The 20147-nt window shown below is 39.8% G+C and overlaps 1 protein-coding gene across 2 annotated transcripts in view; it reads left to right on the top strand.

The window, feature by feature from the left end:
• The window catches only part of PARD3B (par-3 family cell polarity regulator beta), a 1167183-nt gene that overhangs the window by 692816 nt on the left and 454220 nt on the right, over window positions 1–20147 (top strand). For both annotated transcript variants that reach the window (XM_002685527.5, XM_005202765.5), the window contains exon 12: window positions 16615–16785. In XM_002685527.5, the coding sequence (XP_002685573.1) occupies window positions 16615–16785 (171 nt within the window). The remainder of the gene's footprint in view (window positions 1–16614; window positions 16786–20147) is intronic.

The raw sequence follows: 20147 nt of genomic DNA on the forward strand, positions 1-20147 counted from the left end.
CCTATTATACAGAGTGAAGTAAGCCAGAAGGAAAAACACCAATACAATATACTAACGCATATATATGGAATTTAGAAAGATGGTAACAATAACCCTGTGTACGAGACAGCAAAAGAGACAGTGATGTATAGAATAGTCTTATGGACTCTGAGGGAGAGGGAGAGGGTGGGAAGATTTGGGAGAATAGCATTGAAACATGTAAAATATCATGTATGAAACGAGATGCCAGTCCAGGTTCGATGCACGATACTGGATGCTTGGGGCTAGTGCCCTGGGACGACCCAGAAGGAGGAGGGAGGAGGGTTCAGGATGGGGAACACGTGTATACCTGTGGTGGATTCATTTTGATATTTGGCAAAACTAATACAATTATGTAAAGTTTAAAAATAAAATAAAATTTAAAAAAAAAACTAAAAAAAAAAAAAAAGAATGAAAGCTCAGTGGAGTCTGAGAGAAAGCATAAATTAAAGGTCATTTATCACATTTTATACACTAGAAGACCCATGTTGCTGGGAATGCATAGTTGCCTTTGAACTTAGAGAAGCTTATAAATTTCCAGATAAAAAGAGAAGATGATGATTCTGCCCTTTTGTACTGGGGTGGGCAACATATGAACATAGCTGTTACCGTAATTTAATGGTTAACTAGATTTGCCTGAGTTCAAATGCAACCCTACCACCATATGCTCCAACTAGCGCACCGTTAATAATAATACCTAGCATATAGGGTTCTAAGGATTGAATCAAGTAATATACACAATGTGATCAATGCAGTTAAGTGATTACAGAGAGAGGGAAAACAAGTGTGTGCTTATTGTCAGCAATCCTGACCATCATCTTTATCATCTCATGCCAGCCGTGAGACTTCCTGAGCTTAAATCCTGCCTTCATTGCTCTCACCCTCAGTGAATGCAGGCAAATCAATTGCCTTTAGGGTGCCTCAGTTTCCTCATGTATAAAATGAATAAATTAGTAGTGCCTGCCCCCAGAGCTCTTGTGAGTACAAAAAGAGATAATGGGTATAAAAAGCCTAGCACCATGCCTATGATAAACGTTGAATAAATGTTAGCCATTTTTAAATCATCTTGATATTACTCACGTGTGCCCTCTCCCACTCAAAAGCCAGGAAGGCATAATTAGAGTTTATAGGTCCTAGGATCCTGGCTTTATTAAAGCATTTGTCTCCTCAAACTTATCATTTCACTTTTGCTTCAGACCTAGACACTGAGCTAGTGTCTTTTTCTTTGGAGAAGAAGAAATGCACTGGGGATAGACAACTTTTAATGCACTCCTGGATCAGTTAGCTTCTGTTACATAATAAGTAATGACAACATTTCAATAACATACCTCTATAAGCCATTATTTCCCCAATGGCTCTGTACAGTAACTAAAAGGGCTCTGATTGAGGCTGACCTATCTCTATCACACAACAGATCTACAGATCTGCGTGTACTCCACACATTATAACTACACCCTGGGCTCCCAGGCTAGCTGATGTCCAAGACTCACGAAATCTCCTTACGTCTGGTTTCCAAGCTGGCCTACCGTCACTTCTCACACATACTGGTGGCTAAAACAAGTCATATGACTGAATCCATGGTCAATCCAAGGCGTAGAAAAATACAGTCCCCCCACAGCGAGCCTATGACAAAGGTGTGGGTCTAGAGAAGTCGGTGAGGAATTGGGGCCATTCATCCAGTCTATGACTGTCTCCATCAGGCTCAGAAATGCAGAACTGGGAGCAGAAGGGTAGTTGTTGTTCAGTCACTCAGTCATGTCCAACTTTTTGAGACCACATGGACTGTAGCACACCAGGCTTCCCTGTCCTTCACCATTTCCCAGAGTTTGCTCAAATTCATGTCCATTGAGTTGGAGATGCCATCCAACAATCTCATTCTCTGTCACCACCTTCTCCTTCTGCCCTCAATCTTTCCCAACATCAGGGTCTTTCCCAATGAGTCAGCTCTTCACATCAGGTGGCTAAAGTATTGCAGCTTCAACTTCATCATCAGTCCTTCCAGTGAATATTCAGGGTAGATTTCCTTTTGGATTGACTGATTTGATCTCCTTGCTGTCCAAGGGAATCTTTAGGATTCTTGTCCACCACCACAGTTAGAAAGCATCAGTTTTTCAGCCGTCGGCCTTCTTTATGGAGCAGGAGGAAAATGATAATAGTAATTACAGTAATATTATCAACTAACATTCATTCTGTTTTATGCTTAATATCTGTTGGACCATATAATAAGTATTTTAGGTGGATTCTCTAAATTTATTCTTCACGTCCATACTGCATTATTACTGTACCATCTTGTCAAGGAGAAATTACAGTTTTCAGTGGTTAGTGCCTCTCCTTTGTTCACAAGGCCAGAAATCACTTAAACCAATGTGTGAACCTAGGCAGTCCGACTTCAGAGTCTGTGCTTTGCTGTCCTGTGATGAAGGCTCTTTGATCTCATCTATTTATATTTCCAGAGATCAGGGGCTGTTGCCCTGGAGTTGTCTTATATCACGTGTATCATCCTTAGCCAGGGCATCTAAACATGTGCTGTATTTAAGAATCAGTCTTGGTCATGTTTGTGGATACCAGCTCGGCATTATTCTTATTCCTCATGACAGCTCTATTTACAGAATTTATTCCAAGTAAAATTGAAACTGAAATGAATTTTTGGAAATTAAAAGCAAACATCTTAGCTTTTTTATGGGCAATAACTTCAGCTCAAGCAGATATTGGAGAGCAGGTTTAATATGTATATCCATGTTTGCGTAAGTGAGCATCTCCTTACCTAAGCAATTTCTAACAGGCCTGTTTCTTTGCAGGAAGATTTCACTTTCCATTTATGTAAATTTCTTTCCTGACACTGGTCTGCTGAGTCAGACAATCACACCATTAAAAACTACTGGACAGCATATTTATAGCTGATCTTAAATAGTAAGAGGCATCCATCATGAATTTAGCCTTATTGTGAATGTTTAGTATCCATTTGTCTTGTTTACTTTCTGCAGTGCAGAGGGTGGAGGCCTAAAGCTTTGCTCACAAGAAATCTGATTAACCAGGAAAAAGGAAAGTATATTTCAGTTCTCCTTCTGCTGTTCCAATAATCCACTGTTGCTCCTCAGAAAATTGCCACCTGTTCTGTGATTCAGGACTAGGTCTTAGAAAAATTGTTTGGAGACTTTGTTCCCATCTCTGTTCAAAAGATACACATGTGTCAGACCGCTCTGTCCCTGGGGCAGAGAGAAGATAAGCATGGGGAACATCTACTTTAGCATCTGGCCCAAAGTTTTTTAGGTGAAATCAACAAAATAATCTTTCTGCCAGAGCACTCTCTTTTTCTCCTGGCCCTTCCTACCACGAATTGGTTCTCAAGGTGTTTTCCCCTTTAGGGAAGGTGGAAACGAAACTACTTTGAAAAGTATGACCAAATTCTTCCTGTGGCTTCTCTATGCTGGATTCTCCTGGGGATTTCCCTTGGTGTAAACAAAGATAGGCTACTTCTAACCAGATGTAAAACCCCTGGATAACTGTGACTATAATTTAGGGCCTTCTTTTTTTCCCTTAACTTTTTATTTTGTTTTATCCTAGATGGCGCTAGTTGTAAAGAACCCACCTGCTAATGCAAGAGCGTAAGAGACGTGGGTTCAATCCCTGGTTGGGGAAGAACCCCTGGAGAAGGGCATGGCAACCCACTCCAGTATTCTTGCCTAGAGAATCCCATGGACAGAGGAGCATGGTGGGCTACAGTCCATAGGGGGTCACAGAGTCAAACACGACTGAAGTGACTTAGTACATAGCACAATAGCTGGTTAACAATGTTGTGACAGTTTCAGGTGACCTGCAGAGGGTCTTACCCATACATATAACAAGAGCCTCTTTCTTTTTACCCTCTTACCTCTCTGGCTGTTGCTTTCTATCATTCCGTCTCTCATTTGTGTCATTTCTAAGAGATGTAGTCTGTGGAGTCACTTGTAGACCCCTCGGAAGCATCCTTTTGAGCTATTCTTTTCAATGTATAGCCAAAGTGACCACTGACCATAACAGCCAAACATAACTTAGAGTGTTGCTACTGCACTGCTTAAACAGTGAAAGTGTGAAAGTGAAAATGTTAGGCGCTCAGTCGTGTCTGACTCTTTTGTGACCCCATGGACTATAGCACACCAAGTTCCTCTATCCATGGAATTTTCAAGGCAAGAATACTGAAGTGGGTAGCCATTCCCTTCTCTAAGGGATCTTCCCGACCCAGGGATCAAAGCCAGGGCACCTGCATTGCAGGCAGATTTTTTACCATCTGAGCCACCAGTAACATGCCTTAAATGTTTGAAATTCAATTTTAGTTTCTGTCATTCTTCCTGGGCATTTGCTCCTGAAGTGTAGTACAATTGCTTCCAGAGCCAAATATATACTAGATACAACTTTGCATGTTGTATGTTTTATATAAACATACATTTATACATACATACATACATATATAGTATACATACATCTCATGAACTGAGAACTATGAGTGGAATGTAATTAGGATTTCATGAAGATGCTTTTCTAAAATTTTATTCTTGTGACTGGAATTTGAATATGGTGTTGTTATTACTGGTAAATTAAACAAAATATTATCTTTGTACAGTTAGAAAAATTAATAACTTAAGAAAAAGACTCTCCCAAAATCTACATAAAAATTAGCTTTTCCTTTTTCCAGAGAAGCACATATAAAGTCTGGATAATCAGTTTGAAGACCTCACATACATTCACCCTCATTTGCTAAACATTTTGAATTCAGAGATGATTTTTCTTTTCCTTTGCTTTTGATATACTCTGTTAACTGAATTTTTTTAGAGAAAATGCATTTTTAAGTCTATTCAGTTCAGTTCAGTTCAGTTGCCCAGTCGTGTCCGACTCTTTGCGACCCCATGAATCCCAGCACGCCAGGCCTCCCTGTCCATCACCAACTCCTGCAGTTCACTCAGACTCAACGTCCATCAAGTCGGTGATGCCATCCAGCCATCTCATCCTCTGTCGTCCCCTTTTCCTCCTGCCCCCAATCCCTCCCAGTATCAGAGTCTTTTCCAATGAGTCAACTCTTCGCATGAGGTGGCCAAAGTACTGGAGTTTCAGCTTTAGCATCATTCCTTCCAAAGAACACCCAGGGCTGATCTCGTTTAGAATGGACTGGTTGGATCTCCTTGCATTCCAAGGGACTCTCAAGAGTAGACTATACTAAATCTGCTTAGTTTTCTTCTATCATAAAAATTAATTACTTTTAGAAAATATGTAACTAAAATGGTGATATTTTAAAAAATTCATGTAGAATATTAAAATCCTTTATTAGAATAAAAATTCCATACGGTCTGTTCTATCAATACTAATTATGAAAGATTTCTTTTTATTTGAATATTTAATATGTTCTATTGAAATTTTGAAACAATAATGCAAAAATTAAAATTTAAAGGAAGCTTTTGCTAAGGGAAAAATGTCATATATCAGGTAGATTATTTAAGGGCTCTTAAAGAGAATGAATTTAAGAATACCTGTTATTCTCTAGAAAATTAATTAGCCAGGTTTGTGCTTAATAAATACTACTTGATGATGATGAAATTAAATGAAAGAAAAATGCCTGACATAGCTAATTGCAAATGCATGCACTCAGAATATGAAATAGACATAATTTAAGTAATTTGATTCTTGTGTGGTTAGGAAATCTGGAATACAACCTCTGCAGAGGTTGCCTGATGCAGAATTACAAGATCTATACCATTTCATAATAGGTTAAAAAATTTAACTAATACAAGCAATCCCTGTATTTTAAAATGACCTAATTATGAATTTTGGGAGATAATATGCACAGTTCTAGAATTTATGGGAATACAATGTTTGATCCTGAATATCCATGTCTCTTTGTTATGGGGAATGTTGGTTGAATAGCATCTAACCTACTTAAAAGGAGTCCAGTAGGAGTTCCTAGCAGAAGTAATTTCCACCTCCAATTTCTGCTTGTATCTATAAATCATGTGGTGGATCTATAATTAATGAATTCAAAGGAAGATAAAAAGGACAGCATTTTAAGGAACACGAATGTTAAATGATTTCTTCAGCTATCCATTTTTCTTAAAATTGATATTGTTTTTTACTGGAAGAGAACTGTTAAGATCATTACCTATAGTCATGTCTTCCAGGTTTCTACCTCTTACCAAAAACACCATACAATCTGGGTATAAACAGCTTCATTGCAAATCCTCAACTGTTAGAAGCCAAACTCTAATATTTCATACTCACCACAAAAATGTGATATTCTATGAACAACTAAAAGCAGGAGTTCTGCCTGGAAAAATTCACCATCACTATAAGAACTCTGCTTTAAAAAATAAAACAAGTAATTTAAACAAACAAAAAAAAAGAATTATCAACTATGTTATGCCATATATTTTAAATACATTTCCTTTTTTAGGAAAAAAATGCCCAAAATGTTAATATGTGTTAATTAATACACTCAAGCTTATCATTTATGGGTTTTCTGCAGTAGTAAGTATTTTATAGAGATATAACATTACTTTAAAATTTTCATAATACCAGTATCAATCATTGTTTTTCTTGCTAAGTTTTATCATTTTTAGATATTTATTTTATTTATGGAAATGCAAATACATTTGTATCATGCTGGATAAACTTTTAGAACTCTAGGTCTTTTTGATGTGTACTTTGAATTCTATTATTGTCTTCAGAGGCTTAAAAATATATGTTTTTAGACCTAATCAAAAATGAAATTATTATCTACAAAAGTTGATATAACATGATCATGTTACTTTGACTCTGAAAATAGTATCTTTTACCTGAAAACCTATATTCACCTATATTGTGGGTATTTATAAGAGATGTTAAGTTCATAATGTGGTCAGAGTTTTGGTCTAAGCATTCTGCTCTGGGTCCATTTTTTTAAGAAACCAGATTTTTAGCAATCTTAGCACAAGTAAGAACGGAGCTTTCTTCTTCTTCTTCAGGTGAATAAATAAGATCCTTTCGTTAAGTTGAAAAGGCTTCTGAGATTCTAATCTAGTTAGGCATTCATGCAGAATCTTCTTGATGCATACAACCCATTCACCTTAATAAGCTTCTATTATCCAATTTTCTAGCCCAAACTAAACTGAAAACAGAAAATCAGGAAGGAGATAGGAAGGGATAGAGAAGAAGCTGAAAGAACAAGAAACAGAAAAAATGTAAAACAAGCACTGCTGCTGCTGCTAAGTCACTTCCGTCGTGTCCGACTCTGTGCAACCCCAGAGATGGCAGCCCACCAGGCTCCCCCGTCCCTGGGATTCTCCAGGCAAGAACACTGGAGTGGGTTGCCATTTCCTTCTCCAATGCATGAAAGTGAAAAGTGAAAGTGAACTCAGTCAGTCATGTCCAACTCTGTGCGACCCCATAGACAGCAGCCCACCAGGCCTCCGTCCATGGGATTTTCCAGGCAAGAGTACTGGAGTGGGTGCCATTGCCTTCTCCTAAACAAGCACAGATTGCTGCAAAGTAGACGAAGGAATACTAGTGAGGCCTCTTCAGTCAGTGCTTCTGAAACTTCTTACTAAGGAAACTGTAAAATTCACTCATGACTACAGTGAAAGCTGTAAATTGCAATACGTTTATTTATATCCCATATGTTTCCAGTAGGTCTTTAAAAGAAAAGAATTATAATACATTATATCAAAATGGTTTAGATTATATATATTCTGAGGTTCTAAAAATACTCTTCAGTTATCTTTAATTAAACAAGAAGTCTCACATGCCACAGATGCTGAATAAATGGTACATTGCTGGAACTTCACTCATTTGCTACATAAAATGGAGTGAGGCTCTTAAGATAATAACTGAATTAGATAAACTTAAAATTTTGCAAGAGCTAAATAAGAGGATACTGAGCCAGTACACCGGAGAAGGCAATGGCACCCCACTCCAGTACTCTTGCTGGAAAGTCCATGGATGGAGGAGCCTGGTGGGCTGCCGTCTATGGGGTCACCCAGAGTTGGACACGACTGAAGTGACTTAGCAACAGCAGCAGCAGCAGCAGCAGCAGAGCCACTACACAGACAGTAATCAAGCTTCACTTTTAGAATATAAAGTTTCTCTGAGCATGTGCCAGTATAGCCAAGCCAGCCTGGGCTCAGGAATTGCTCATAATTACAGTTTGTATATTATTGAATTTGTCCATTGGAGATGAAACTTACACCAGGTCAAAGCACCTGATGAAAGATGTTTCTAGTGATTCCGTTTAACAAGGATTTCTACAACATCTACAGCTACCATAAGTTATTCAATATGTAATAGAATGGATACAGGAAACAGAAAGACTCATTCCATAGTACAGGAAGCTGGTAGCATAATAAACACATAAAAAACCGTGTCTAGATTAGTCCAATGAAAGAGCCTTGCAAGCCACATTAGAACATCTGCATTACTGGTTTCCCCAGGGAAGGAAAAAAATAATCTTCTGCCCTTGTTTTTAAGTATTCATCTTTAGTTTTGGAAAAATGTTAAGTGTTTATTTTGAGGTCAAAATAAAAACTAATTTCATACTATTAAAAAAAAAACTCAAATATGGTAAGGACTGTGGTAGACCTTCTGTCAAAGAATGTTCAAACTACTGTACAATTACACTCATTTCACATGCTAGCAAGGTAATACTCAAAATCTTCCAAGGCAGGCTTCAACAGTTCTTGAACAAAGAATTTCCAGATGTACAAGCTGGATTTAGCAAAGGCAGAAAAGCCAGAGATCAAATTGCCAGTATCCATTAGATCACAGAAAAAGCAAGAGAATTTCAGAACAACATCTACTTCTGCTTCACTGACTACAGCAAAGCTTTTGACTGTATGAATTACCACAAACTGTGTAAAATGCTTCAAGAGATGGGAATACCAGACCACCTTACCTGCCTCCTGAGAAACCTGTATGCAGGTCAAGAAGCAACAGTTAGAACTGGACATGGAACAACAGACTGGCCGCCAATCGGGAAAGCAGTACGTCAAGGCTGTATATTGTCACCCTGCTTATTTAACTTATGTTGAATAAGTACATCATGTGAAATGCAAGGCTGGATGAATCACAAGCTGGAATCAAGATTGCCGGGAGAAATATCAATAACCTCAGATATGCAGATGATTCCACCCTATGGCAGAAAGCTTAGAGGAACTAAAGAGCCTCTTGATGAAGGTGAAAGAGGAGAGTGAAAAAGATGGCTTAAAACTCAACATTCAAAATACGAAGATCATGGCATCTGGTCCCATTATTTCATGGCAAAAAGATGGGGGAACAATGGAAAGAGTGACGGACTTCATTTTCTTGGGCTCCAAAATCACTGCAGATGGTGACTGCAGCCATGAAATTAAAATACACTGGCTCCTTGCAAGAAAAGCTATGACAAACCTAGACAGCGTACTAAAAAGCAGAGACATTACTTTACAGACAAAGGTCCGTATAGTCAAAACTATGGTTTGTCCTGTAGACATGTATGGATGTGAGAGTTGGACCAAAAAGAAGGCTGAGCACTGAAGAATTGATGCATTTGAACTTGGAGAAGATTCTTAAGAGTTTCTTGGACTTCTAGCAGATCAAACCAGTCAGTCCTAAAGGAAATCAACCCTGAATATTCATTGGAAGGACTGATGCTGAAGCTGAGGCTCCAATACACTTTGGCTACCTGAATCAAAGAGCCAACTCATTGGAAAAGACCCTGACGCTGGGAAAGATCGAACTCAGGAGGAAAAGGGGGTGACAGAGGATGAGATGGTTTGATGGCATCACCAACTCAATGGACATGAATTTGAGCATTTGGGAAATGGTGAAGGACAGGGAAAACTGGCATGCTGCAGTCCATGGAATCACCAAGAGCTGGACACAATTGAGGAACTGAACAACAACAACAAACGGTAGACAAAAGTAAAAGTAATCATAGCTGTTGAGATGGAACAATTCTGCCTGAGGGGAAGAAAGTGGAAGGCAGTTGCTGAGCCTTATTTTGAAGGATTGATATAGAACCAGTGAGCAGGAATGCAAAGGGCATTTTGGAGCAAAGGAAAAGTTTGGACCACATCACCATAGTGTGTACACCAGAGAGCAATGTATTGCGTCTGGAAAATAGAGCTCTTATTTTTGAAGAACGGTGCCATTTGTATTGGTTGAAATTGTGTTAGGACAGGTGAAGTAAAACATTGACTGATGTACATAGGTACCCTTCAAGACAAGAATTCACATGCTTCTGGTCTTACCAACTTTATTCCTTTTCTTTACTTTAAAAACTATACTTTAAAATCTTGATTTATTCTTTTCCTTTCATTGTTATTGTTTGAAAATGAAATTAAATTATTTCAGTCTGGAATACAAGGCTCTTTCTAGGTTGGATTTTTTTCCAAAAAATACAGTGAGCAGATGTTATCATGGAGTGATTTTAAGATCTTGGGAAACATTTGTTCAGGACAGTCCTTTTCCTCAGTCAGGTGCCATCTTGCCTGGAGTCCTGCTCTACTCCAAGGAAATGCTGCTATGTAGCCTGAAGTCAGGGTTTGGGATTTGGGCCCGGAGTGTTGATGTCCCTGAAGGCTTCACCAGGGACCCTATTAGAATCAGGCACAGGAAGGAGTCAACATCCGGTCATGATTAATCCTCTGAACACCCTGGCCTAATGATGTAGACTGGCCTTGGGCCCCAGCCAGCTGCCCCTGGATTAGCCAGCCTACTCCTTCATGCTTGACTCATGTTTTTCAGAGGCTCATTCTGTGCCATGGCTTTCTTCTCTTCCCTCTGCGTTCATTAGAACTTTAGAGGTAAAGGGACCTACAAAAAATTGGCCCCAAGAGGTGCATTAAGGCTTGCACTGTCACTGCTAATCATAGCAGAGGCACAGCAGGGACTAAACTACAAGGCCACTGGACCACCGGAAATCATGGACATGCTTCAGAGGGCACATGCAACATCCTAAAAAGTACATGAGTGCTCTCTGTTACAAAGAATTGTCTGGTCCAAATGTACAGCTGTAGAGGAACCATCATGGAAATATTTATTTTTAAGAGCTGACAATCCTTTGCTTTTATGAGATTCTCAAAGGAGTCTAAGAAGAGCCCATAAAGATCAAGAATCACTAGCAAAGTGGTTGAAAATATGGACTTCAGAGTAACCCAGACCTAGTTCAAATTTGCTTTTGGTCATGTGACTTGTAACAGTGCACTTAACTCTCCTGATCCTTGGTTTCTTCTTTTCTAAAAGGGGACCTGTGGTCCCCAGTGTACAGGATAGTTAGAAGTATTAAACTGTCTAGTGCATATAGACAAAGGGTTTAGCAAAAGAACTGCACAAAGGAGGAACTCATTAAATAATTATATTCATTAATCACTGTAGTGAAAGAAGGTGAAAGTGAAGTCACTCAGTGGTATCCGACTGTTTGCAACCCATGGACTGTAGCCTGCACCAGGCTTCTCCGTCCATGGGATTCTCCAGGCAAGAGTACTGGAGTGGGTTGCCATTTCCTCCTCCAGGGGATCTTCCTGACCCAGGGATCAAACCTGGGTCTCCCGCATTGCAGGCAGATGCTTTACCCTCTGAGCCACCAGGGAAGCTATCGGGCTTTCCCAATAACTGTAGTACCTTTAATCATCTCTAGAAGCAACACAGCACAGTGGAAATGTATCTGACTCAGACAGGTGGACCTGGCAGTGACAGTATTCTTTAACGGTCACTTCATTTCCCTGAGCCTCCATTATTATATCTCTAAGTGGAGTGTGCTGCTTGTATCACAGGTTTGTTTTGAGAAATGAGAACATATGCAAGATATTTGCACAAGGACTGCCCTGTATTAGGTGTTCAATAAAAAGAGATATGAACTTCCTAGGTGGCACTAGTGGTAAAGACCCTGTGTGCTAATACAGGAGACATAAGAGGCACAGGTTCAAAACTGTCAAGAAGATCCCCTGGAGTAGGAAATGGCAATCCACTCCAGTACTCTTGCCTGGAGAATCCCTTGAACAGAGGAGCCTGGTATGCTACAGTTGATAGGGTCACTATGAGTCGGACACAACTGACGTGATTTAGCACAGCATAGCCAAGAGTCGGACGTGACTGAGTGACTTCACTTTCACTTTTCACTTTCATGCATTGGAGAAGGAAATGGCAACCTGCTCCAGTGTTCTTGCCTGGAGAATCCCAGGGACGGCGGAGCCTCGTGAGCTGCCGTCTATGGGGTCGCACAGAGTCGGACATGACTGAAACGACTTAGCAGCAGCAGCAGCACAGAAAGGAGATATAACACTCAAACATCTTGTCTCCCAGTCCAGTCTCCCTCCCCCTGAATTAGAACCTGGTTAGGGCTGATGAGACTTGAAATCTCCCCAGGACATGGAGAAGACCTAAATCTTATACCAGTTTTTATTTGTCCTAATGTACCCAGAGGAAATTTTTGTCTATTTTTATTCTGTTCTCTTTCCTCTTTTTCTTATTTTTCTTCTGCTTTGGGAATTTCCTTTACTTCCTCCTAGCTTAAGGATAGATAAGAGTTGATTACAGGGGTTGCAAAAAGTAAGTGATGTAGTTGTGGGTCTTTTGGTTAGGGGTCTGATGGTCATAAAGTAGAAAGAAAAATGTCTTTGTTCAGGCTGCTAAAAGAAACTTCCATAAATTGGGTAGCTTTTAAATGGCAGCAGTTTATCCCTCACAGTTCTTGAGTCTGAAGTTCAAGATCAAGGTGCTGCAGAATCCATCTGGTGAGAGGTGCTTAATAGTCAGCTGTCTTTTTCTTGCTGTAACCCTAGATGGCAGAGAGGACAAGATATCTGTCTCAGGACTCTTTTATAAGGGCGCTAATTACCTTCCAAATGCCCCCTAATATCTTCATGTTGGGGGTTAGGATTTCAACATATGAATTTGAGGAAAACACATTCAGTCCATAGCAGAAAGGGCATTGGCTTTTCCTTTAGCAAAGGAAAGAGTGATCCAGATTAGGATAAAATAAATATCCTAGAATTACTGGGTAACATACCTGGATAGTTGAAATCAGTCATGTAAAATCAGTTGAGGAGAGTCACTATTCTCATGCTGAAGTACCTACTTAAACATAATACTGAAAGAAAAAAATAAGACCATAAAAAGCTACTTTCTTGGTAAAAAACCATTGCAAAGTGGAATTGTCATTGTTGTTGTTTAGTCTCTAAGTGGTGCCTAACTCTTTCGTGACCCCATAGACTGTTGCTTGACAGGCTCCTCTGTCCATGGGATTTCCCAGGCAAGAATACTGGAGTGGATTGCCAGTTCCTTCTCCAGGAGATTTTCCCAACTCAGGAACTGAACCCTCATCTCCTGCATTGGCAGGCAGATTCTTTACACCAAGCTACCGGGGAAGTCCCACAAAGCAGAACAGACACGTGCAATTGTGATCTTTGCTAAGTTTGAGTAATGAGCTCTTAACTAAATTGACTTCATTTTAAATGAAGACTAGACATGGATACACAGTGTGTGTGTGTGTGTGTGTGTGTGTAGCTAGGTAGGTAAACAGTCCCCCACCCTTCCTGTCTCCACATCTTCTATAGTCTGACTCTGGCTTTCATATATAAGGTTCTCTTCCAGGAGACATCTGGTGTCATATTGTTCTGTCTGGATTTGAACGTCTTTTTTCTTGAAGCATGATCCCTTGAGGGATCATGACTAGTCAGTCATTGTCATCTATTAGAACACAGAATGGGTAGTGAATAGGGAGTGCTGAGAAGTCAGGCCTTGAACTATTTAATCCAGCTCTGACCTTAACTAGCTGAGCAAGTTCGAATCTATGTGGAAGTACCTTCTCTGTAGAAGAGGTATTCAGTAAATGGTTTCTTATCCTCTATGTGCATCACATTATTTATCTATAAACGGAAGCAGTTGGACAAGATAATCTCTAAGGACCCTTCCAGTTCTTAATTCTAAGATTATCTTCTCAATGTTAGGACAATGTGGTGCTTACTGGCACCACCATTAATGAAATTACCCATCATTTATCTTATAAAGGGAAAGCAAAAACCAATACCAACAAGCCAGCTAAGCCTTAAAAGGAGAGTATGTGGATTTTTTATCATACCCGCAGCTCTGCAGTGATGCTTGCGATGAATGTGAATGTCTTAACAAAAAAAAAAAAAAAGTTGCCCTGGGGTGACCTGACTTGCCTTATTGTTTGGACTTGGATACAGCAAACACATTCTACTTTAGTGTAGTTATGTATACTTGAGACTCAGAATATAGCTGAAAATAAAAGTCTGTACTTAATACTTGTTGGTAAGAGATTATCCTACAAAAAAACTTTTTTTTCCATCCCCTTATCTTTTATTTACCTCTTCACTCAGACCTTGCCTCATACTCCACAGAGAAGGTTCGCAGGAGGTTACCAGGTGGCTCTCACTCAGATTTCATTCCCTCAATTCTACAAGTACCCATTAAGTTTCAATCTTTATCTTTCTTCTTCCTGTCATAGAGGATGAGGTGTCCTGCCAAGACTAAGCGTCTACAGGTCCAGTACTCGACCTCATTTCCTGTTCACAGGGCTAGGATCCTGATCCAACTTTTGTGCTTCCTCCCCATCTTTAAAAACCACACATCTGTTTCCAGTCCTCCCCAAAACATTTTTAGTGACCCTCCCAACTGCCTGTGAAAGGTCCAGCCCAGAGTCCTGCTTCCATTAAATGCCACAACAGAAGAGCATAATTCCTAGAGTAAACTGTCTCACTTCACTTATACACAGCCATTAAAGTGGCTTCCGTTTGACCCCATTTCGTGTAGCCTTAATCTTATCCTTTACGTGCCTCTCTCACCATTAGATAACAGAAATGAAGTGATTTCTTTTGTGTTTGGCCTTTTCTGTAAATCTCATTTCCAGATTTGCTCCAAATTATGGGAAAGATTAAGTGGAATGGGAAAATGAGAGGAAGGCAGAAGACATTAGGCTCTGTTGAGGCAGGGCAGTCAAGTTTTACAGCTTGATTTTACCCCTGGCGAAACCGAGAGGGCGTGGCCTCCACCATCCACGGGCTGACACCCTCTGCAACAGGAGGCGTGGGCAGTGCATCCCCACCAGGGCATCCGTGCCCCATAACAGCTCTCGTCACTCTCCCCCTTTCCCCAGCTGTCAGCAGAGGAACTTCCTCTGACCACTGCTGCTGCATTAGTCAAAGTTTGTCAACTTGTCCACAGGATTTCTCTCCCAAATCTGTATGGCTGCCCTATTGTTCATTATGTGTCTGGTTTTCTCATTTCTTAGGAAAGTTCTTTTTTCATTTTACATTTCATTCTGTTCCTTTGAACATAGGTCCCAGATACTTCTGACTGCAAAAAGTTGAATACTCCCCTCCACCTGTTTTAGTGTGTACAACTGTAGTCTAGAGATGAATAGCCAAGGAAGCCCTAGTACAGAAACTGAGAAGAACCAAGGTTCATGAAAACTGAACTTACGTCAGTTTATCTCTGACTCTCTTTTGTGACCTGCGGCACCTAACATCACTTTCCTGCCTCAGTTTCCTTATTTGTAAAATGTGAGCAAAAGCATTAATCTGTCTAGCTTCTTGAGTTCTATAAGAGCTATAGATAATTCATGGAAGAACTACCATGCTCACCAACTGTTATTTCTGCTAAATGTATTAGCAGCAGCACCAGCATCATGACATTCCTAAAACTGCATCTGTGCCTCATAGCAAGAACTTCCTATCCTAGAAACAGGTATAACCCATGTCCCTAATCAGACTGTCAGTATTTAAGCATGTTTTCTCCCAGACTGTCTGTTGGGGGAGAAGGGTGTACTGTGATCCCCAGAAGTTCTTTTGCAGGTAGAGATGGTGTCCGAGTTTGTTCAGCTACCACCATTGACTCCAGGGACATTTCTAGCTGAAGATGACTAGTACCTAGAGGTGATTTAGACTAGAATCTGGGCTGCTTATCCACGTGCCAAACTTCCCAGTTCTCTGTGGTACGTGGTGTTTCTTCCTGAAGGTGCTGGGTGAAAGTGCTTATCAGTCAGAGACTCCTCACAAAAGGCTTGACAGTCCCCTTTGTCAAGACTTTCCTCTAGAAGACACGGTACCAGATTGGACCTGCATTACACACCTCTGCATCCTTTTGCAGACTAGCAACTTTTTGTTGCGTTAGAGAAAATAACGTGAGAATTTTTTTTCACAGCACTATTCAATAGAGCTAGCTATGAGATCCATTACTGTTGTCAAGCACATAACATTTAAGCATGGTGTCTCTCTGTGCCTGAAAAGGCAAGCAATATGGCCACTGTCTTTTGCTTCTAAACCCCCTTTCCTTGAGTCAGCAACACGGTAGCTTCCAGAGCAAATGGCAGAATCAGGTTAGCCTAGCACACTTGCCAAAGGTTTAGGTAAGAGATATTATACAAATGTCTAAGTTATTGTAGTTCCGGACTCCATGATTTCTAAAAGTCACTTTCACACAATTCATTATTATTAATATTTGTGACTATTTGATAAAATCCAGAACCTTTTTCTGCTGTGGAAAATAAATCATCCCTAATAGCTGAATTTTTTCCTTTATTTTAAACGTGAACTTTTGTCTGACATGGCATCACATGCTTTTCTCTGCTTAATACTGTTTTTCTTACCTCCACCCTAGGATGGCCGTCTGCGGATGAATGACCAGCTGATTGCGGTTAATGGGGAATCTCTTCTGGGAAAGTCCAACCACGAAGCTATGGAAACACTTAGACGATCCATGTCCATGGAAGGAAACATCCGAGGGATGATCCAGTTGGTGATTCTGAGGAGGCCAGAGAGACCAATGGAGGTGATGCAATTTGTTATTTCCCTGTGCAAACTGCCCAAATGGCCACCAGAAAACTCACACTTCCATCACTAGTATGGTAGCTAAGCTCATACTGGTTTCTGAAATTAGAAAAATATGCACCTAGAGGTGCTCTGATGGGATTATGTGGCAAATAGGTGGGTATATATTTTAGGTATAACTAGATATATAAAAATGTACATATAAATTAAGTCATGTATCCAGTATAACAGGTCCATAATTTCTAATTTTTCCCCAGAAATTCCTAGAGCTCTGGACTTTATGAATTACACTTTATTCAGATTAGGAACTTTAAAGCATATAACGTGCTTATATACTTTTTGGATGATGTGCTAGCATTGTCCATACCTTATTAGGTTCCTAATAAGATGTCTATAATGCTTACTGTGAAGATCATTATAATGCAATTAGCTCTCTATATTCTTCCCTACAATGTGTGCTTGGGTAATACAAATCTGGGGCTTCCCTTGTGGTTCAGTGATAAGAATCTGCCTGCCAATGCAGGAGCCATGGGTTCAGTCCCTGGGTTGGGAAGATCCCATGGAGATCATGGCAACCCACTCCAGTATTCTTGCCGGGAAAATTCCATGAACAGGGAAGCCTGGTGGGCTACAGTCCATGAGGACTCAAAATAGTCAGATAAGACTTAGCCACTAAACAACAACAAATACAGATCTGCAACTTAACTAATTTAAAATTTGATGTATTAAACAAGCTTCTTGTTTCATATTATTCAGTTCAATTCAGTTCAGTTGCTCAGTCGTGTCTGACTCTTTGTGACCCCATGAATCACAGCACGCCAGGCCTCCCTGTCCATCACCAACTCCTGGAGTTCACTCAAACTCAAGTCCATCAAGTCAGTGATGCCATCCAGCCATCTCATCCTCTGTCATCCCCTTTTCCTCCTGCCTCCAATCCCTCCCAGCATCAGAGTCTTTTCCAATGAGTCAACTCTTCTCATGAGGTAGCCAAAGTACTGGAGTTTCAGCTTTAGCATCATTCCTTTAAAAGAAATCCCAGGGCTGATCTCTTTCAGAATGGACTGATTGGATCTCCTTTCAGTCCAAGGGACTCTCAAGAGTCTTCTCCAACACCACAGTTCAAAAGCATCAATTCTTTGGCGCTCAGCTTTCTTCACAGTCCAACTCTCGCATCCATACATGACCACTGGAAAAACCATAGTCCTGACTAGACGGACCTTCATTGGCAAAGTAATGTCTCTGCTTTTAAATATGCTATCAAGGTTGGTCATAACTTTTCTTCCAAGGAGTAAGAGTCTTTTAATTTCATGGCTGCAGTCACCATCTGCAGTGATTTTGGAGGCCCCAAAAATAAAGTCTGACACTGTTTCCACTGTTTCCCCATCTATTGCCCATGAAGTGATGGGACCAGATGCCATGATCTTTGTTTTCTGAATGTTGAATTTTAAGCCAACTTTTTCACTCTCCTCTTTCACTTTCATCAAGAGGCGTTTTAGTTCCTCTTCACTTTCTGCCATAAGGGTGGTGTCATCTGCATATCTGAGGTTATTGATATTTCTCCCGGCAATCTTGATTCCAGCTTGTGCTTCTTCCAGGCCAGCATTTCTCATGATGTACTCTGCATATAAGTTAAATAAGCAGGGTGACAATATACAGCCTTGACATACTGCTTTTCCTAATTGGAACCCATCTGTTGTTCCATGTCCAGTTCTAACTGTTGCTTCCTGACCTGCATATAGGTTTCTCAAGAGGCAGGTCAGGTGGTCTGGTATTCCCATCTCTTTCAGAATTTTCCACAGTTTGTTGTGATCCACACAGTCAAAGGCTTTGGCATAGTCAATAAAGTAGAAATAGATGTTTTTCTGGAACACTCTTGCTTTTTCGATGATCCAGTGGATGTTGGCAATTTGATCTCTGGTTCCTCTGCCTTTTCTAAAACCAGCTTTAACATCTGGAAGTTCACAGTTCACGTTTTGCTGAAGCCTGGCTTGGAGAATTTTGAGCATTACTTTACTAGCGTGTGAGATGAGTCCAATTGTGCGGTAGTTTATATTTTTGAAATATATTATTATTATTATTATTTATGGAGTTTTTTAATGTAAGAAATATTTTTATGTATACATGAAGTATAAACAAAATATTATTGAATGCTGATATTGCTAAGTATTTCACTTACATACAATTATATTTTACAATTATATATTATATCAATTATATTTACCATAAAGTATTCCTAAAACATTACTTTTGCTAATATATAGGCAATAGTTATTAAATTATCTTACAAATTATTTTAAGAAAAGATAAGAAGTAAGTTGATAATAGTTAAGAGGTGAGAAAAACATGAGAAAATCACATATATATTCTCTAAGGACAAATAATGTTTGTGTGATATATTAATACAGGAAGTTAAAATAGAATTCTGTTAAAACACTGTTTTAATAATAAATTCAACTTAAAAATGGTATAAGATTTTCAGATTAAGAATAGAAGGTAGTTGGGACTCATAGTGGTTAAAAGTTTGGGCTCTAGAGTTTTAGATTGAGTTGGGTCATTTCCTGGCTATGTAAAGACATACATAGTTGAATGCTCAGGACTTGTAGATGGCGATACTATTGTCTGCCTTATCCTTTCATCTATCTTCATTTACCAGCATCTAGTAGAAAGCTGGGCTTCCCTGGTGGCTTTCCTGGTGACTCAGATGGTAAAAAAAAAATCTGCCTGCAATGCAGGAGACCCAGGTTCGATCCCTGGGTCAGGAAGATCCCCTTGAGAAGGAAATGGCAACCCACTCCAGTATTCTTCCCTGGAGAATTCCACAGACAGAGGAGCCTGCCGGGCTGCAGTCCATGGGGTCACAAATAGTCGGACACGAATGAACAACTAGCACTTTCTGTTTCAGTAGACAGTTATTATACATTGTGTAATAAATGAATAAAAGTTTCATATAAGGCCTGCTTCATCTGAGAGGATAAGCTGAAGTAAACTTAGCTGTATCTTCTATGTTAGTCACTCAGTCATGTCCAGCTCTTTGCGACCCCATGGACTGTACCCCTTCAGGCTCCTCTGTCCATGGGATTTTCCAGGCCAGAATACTGGAGTGGGTGCCATTTCCTTCTCCAGGCTGTATCTTACTTTGTCACATTATCGGCTATTGGAAAGGAGGAACTGTACCTTTTTACTCTTCTATACATAACCTTCTAAATGTTAAATAAATGTAAATTGGCAATTACTGAAGACTATATATAATGAGCCAATTCATTTTCAACATTTGTGTCTGCTTAAGTGACATAGAGGTTTCCATGAATATTTAATGGATTTCACTTATGTACACAGTCATAAAACCCTTATCTGTTGCTTCCT

The sequence above is a fragment of the Bos taurus genome, chromosome 2, assembly GCF_002263795.3.
Source record: "Bos taurus isolate L1 Dominette 01449 registration number 42190680 breed Hereford chromosome 2, ARS-UCD2.0, whole genome shotgun sequence".
NCBI classification, from domain to species: Eukaryota; Metazoa; Chordata; class Mammalia; order Artiodactyla; family Bovidae; genus Bos; species Bos taurus.